A 3,502-nucleotide genomic window follows, 5' to 3' on the forward strand; every position below is an offset into this window, starting at 1 on the left:
CACACACACCCCCGCCAGACTCACCTGCGCACACAGACACACACACAGCCCCTGCCAGACTCACCTGCGCACACAGACACACAAACACACAGACACCCCCGCGCGTGCGTGCACACACACACATGCCCGCCGACAGAGACACACCTGCGCACAGAGATGCACGCACACTCACGCACTTGCACCTGCCTGCCCACTGAGATGCACGTGCACCCTGCCCTCTGCCCACAGAGGCTCACACAGACACACGTATTTACATTTTCTCCTGTTCACTGCAAATATTCTGCTGCTCAAGGGATTGGCTGCTTCAAACTAATTTCACAATTGCAGCTTTTTTCATATTTCTTTACTACAGAGCTAGTTTGGATATAGCAGAGTCAGCATTCCTCTTCGGGGTTTGGATGTCTAAGATGCTTGGGATATCTTTGGATATTTCCCAACCTCACCAATTGCCGAACTGTATAAAGCAGGACATGAAGACACAGAGCCTCCATCTGGATACAGGACAACGTGGGGAGTATTCTAAACACAAGCCTGAGGTTTACAGGATTCCTCACTGGACATAAAAGACAGTGGATCTCCAAAACTGGATCACTCACCTGGTAGGTCCATGAAACTAACACGTCCTTAGTACTCTGATCATCAGACGTTGCACTGATTTTAATGAGGATGGACTCCACCATCACAGAGCCATCAGGCAGATGTTGAATGGGATAATCTTTCATTATGCTTCAAGACAATAAGGAAAGAATAAAAACAAACTTATGAAAAATTGATTAGTTGAATTATTTTGGAACCTTTTGTATTTAATGCTTTATAGACTGCAACTACTTTAAGAAATATCCATATGAAGTAATATAATGTCTATTAAGCAATCCTTTGTTGACGAGTAGGTCAGTGGCTGAGTTACAGACACAATATTGTTTGCGTGCAGCAAGGCTATCATTCAACTCCAAATTGTGGTCAACAGTCTTGTTGAGCATGCTGATATTTTTAATGGAAAGAGAACAGAGCATGTCCAAGATCTCAATATAAAGATCAGTGGCTCCAGTAACTGGACTAACTATTTTTCCTTCCAGGAACTACTGTGTTTCCAGAGAAGAACATTCTTCCATATTATCGCCTATGCAAATCAGTCAGCTATATAATACTAAGGGCTCCAATCCAGACCACTTAGCCACCAACTGGAGAACAGAGATTCGTCATGGTTTGGGATTTTTTTTTGACCATTTTGCTACAGCATACGTTTGAATAGGGGCTACGTTTAAATGTAGGGATTTAAGGGAAAACATATTCGCATTAAGCCTGAGATAACAAGGTGTAGAGCTGGATGAACACAGCAGGCCAAGCAGCATCAGAGGAGCAGGAAAGCTGACGTTTCGGGTCTAGACCCTTCTTATTAAGCTATTATTATTATTATTAAACCTATTATTGAAAAGAAAAATCAGGTGAAAAATGGTTAATACTCTACTGACAAAAGGTACTGAAGTGGTTTCTCTGAAGCTTTTAACAATAACCAATTTGTTAGCCTGTAGTGACAGTCACTAACCACCTCAGAACCATTCTCTTAAGTAGCACTAGTCAAAGCATGCAGCAGAAACTATCCGACATAGGCCTCCTCTCCAATGGCCAACATGGGGGAATCAGATATAAACAGAAATGTAAATTGGCTGTGGCCTTAAACAAAAATCTCCTAGATCCTGTTTGGCCTACAGCCGCAAGGTTAGCTCACAGGAGGGTGGGGTGAAGTTATTTAAGCCAAGGAGGTGAATGGCAGATGTGGAGAAGTGCACCCTCATTATCCTGTATTATTTCAAAAGATTGAATTAAATGAGACCAATCATAACTATTATGCACAATGTTAATTTGCTCAGTGAACAATATCAAAGCTACAGACTGAAGAAGCAAGCCAGCAGTGCCTACATCCCACAACTGAAAAATAACACGGCTGAATCTAACCAGTTGAAATTGGCTAAGTGTCATTTTTGTCAAGTTCCATGGAGGGTTTCTCTCCATGAGGCCTAGTATGTTTTCTTGGGTTGTCCCATTACCAACGCACCATGCTTCTAGAGCAACCTGCTTGTCGTATTCCCCCACTCACCGTAGACACAAGTACTCAGCACGGCCAAGGCACCCTGGGATTATGGCGCCCAGTGCCATCTTTGATGCCCAGCTGTGCATCTGGTCAAGAGTTTGAAGTCTGGGGTTGCCTTTCACTGCACGCATAGTTGGAGAGCAACCATAAACCCACGCTTCCCTGGATACATAGGTGACACAGCAGAGACTTCATTGCTCATGAAAATGCACGATTTCACAGCTATCACCATCTAAGATCCAAGCCAAGTAGCTTACCCGTCCTTCGTCTCATTCCATCTTACAATTCCGTCAAAGTTTGAGCTACTTTTTCCCCAATGCCTAGTGTGGCCTAAATTCTTACAATTATTCAATATGTGCCCAACTCCAGCAGGGAAATCTTCAAAAGGTTCAAAATATTCACTTTTGTTCAGCAACAACAGAAGTGAACAATAAACAAACAGAGCTCCATACACCTCCGGGAGAAGAAACCCAAAGGTGCCTTTCAAGGACCAATACGTTTACAGTTCCCTTGTAAGGCATCCAGCCTTTGAAATAAACCAGAACCATTAAAAGTTCACAAGGTTGGAAGTATCGTGGCAGCTCCCAGGGTAGTTGGCACAGACCCTCAAAATGTTATACTGATGATCACAGATGACTTGCACATTGATAGAATGAAACTTTTTCCTATTGAGGAACTCAGCTGCATTATGATATGGCATTCTCAATGCAATGTGTTGACCCTGGAATCTAGGAGAAGCCAGCTATGCTGCTAATCAGACTGACTGAGCTACAGCACTGGCCTCGTTGCAGGGAAATAACAGGAAGCAATGTGATCTAACAGAAACTGCATTGGTATTAGCCTTGATCCATTTCTGGGTGAACAACTGAACGATCCCTCACAGTGGTTCCTTGGAACAGCTACATAAAAGTTTAGCACAGCTGTCAGCTTGACAGCCCCGGGGACAGGATGGCCACGGGTCCTGCAGCAACATTTGCAACAGTTGTGTGACAGTGTCAGGGAACATCCTCAGTCTGCAGAAAAACTGTACCTTGCTCATCTGGAAGAAACTGCAGCAAGGACAATAGAATCTGGCCCTCATCTATGTTCTGAGGGGACTTTCAGCAGTTGCTAGAAATTGCTGCTGCTCCTGGGCTTGCTGGTATATCTGTTGCTCCTCCAGCTCTCTGCACCTTCATTCCATCACAGTAACAGTGATGATAACACTTGCTTTGGCTGGATCCTTCAGTCATATTTGCAAAGAACCCGAGTGGGGATTATTAGAAACAGAACAGGATTTTCATAGGGTGAGAAGTAAGCGTTCACATCACTCACAAATGACTGTTTAGCATAGTCTTCCATACAGTGGGACATGGAGCAATCCAACAAGCAGGGTCATGGAATGTCTCCACATGGAACTTTGACTTTGCA

The 3,502-nt window shown here is 43.9% G+C and overlaps 1 protein-coding gene across 3 annotated transcripts in view; it reads right to left on the bottom strand.

The window, feature by feature from the left end:
* ints11 (integrator complex subunit 11) overlaps positions 1-3,502 on the bottom strand; it is a 34,636-nt gene that overhangs the window by 2,031 nt on the left and 29,103 nt on the right. For all 3 annotated transcript variants that reach the window (XM_020527515.2, XM_048615187.1, XM_048615186.1), the window contains exon 17: positions 597-726. In XM_020527515.2, the coding sequence (XP_020383104.2) occupies positions 597-726 (130 nt within the window). The remainder of the gene's footprint in view (positions 1-596; positions 727-3,502) is intronic.

Source organism: Rhincodon typus, chromosome 31 (assembly GCF_021869965.1).
Source record: "Rhincodon typus isolate 14 chromosome 31, sRhiTyp1.1, whole genome shotgun sequence".
Classification (NCBI taxonomy): domain Eukaryota; kingdom Metazoa; phylum Chordata; class Chondrichthyes; order Orectolobiformes; family Rhincodontidae; genus Rhincodon; species Rhincodon typus.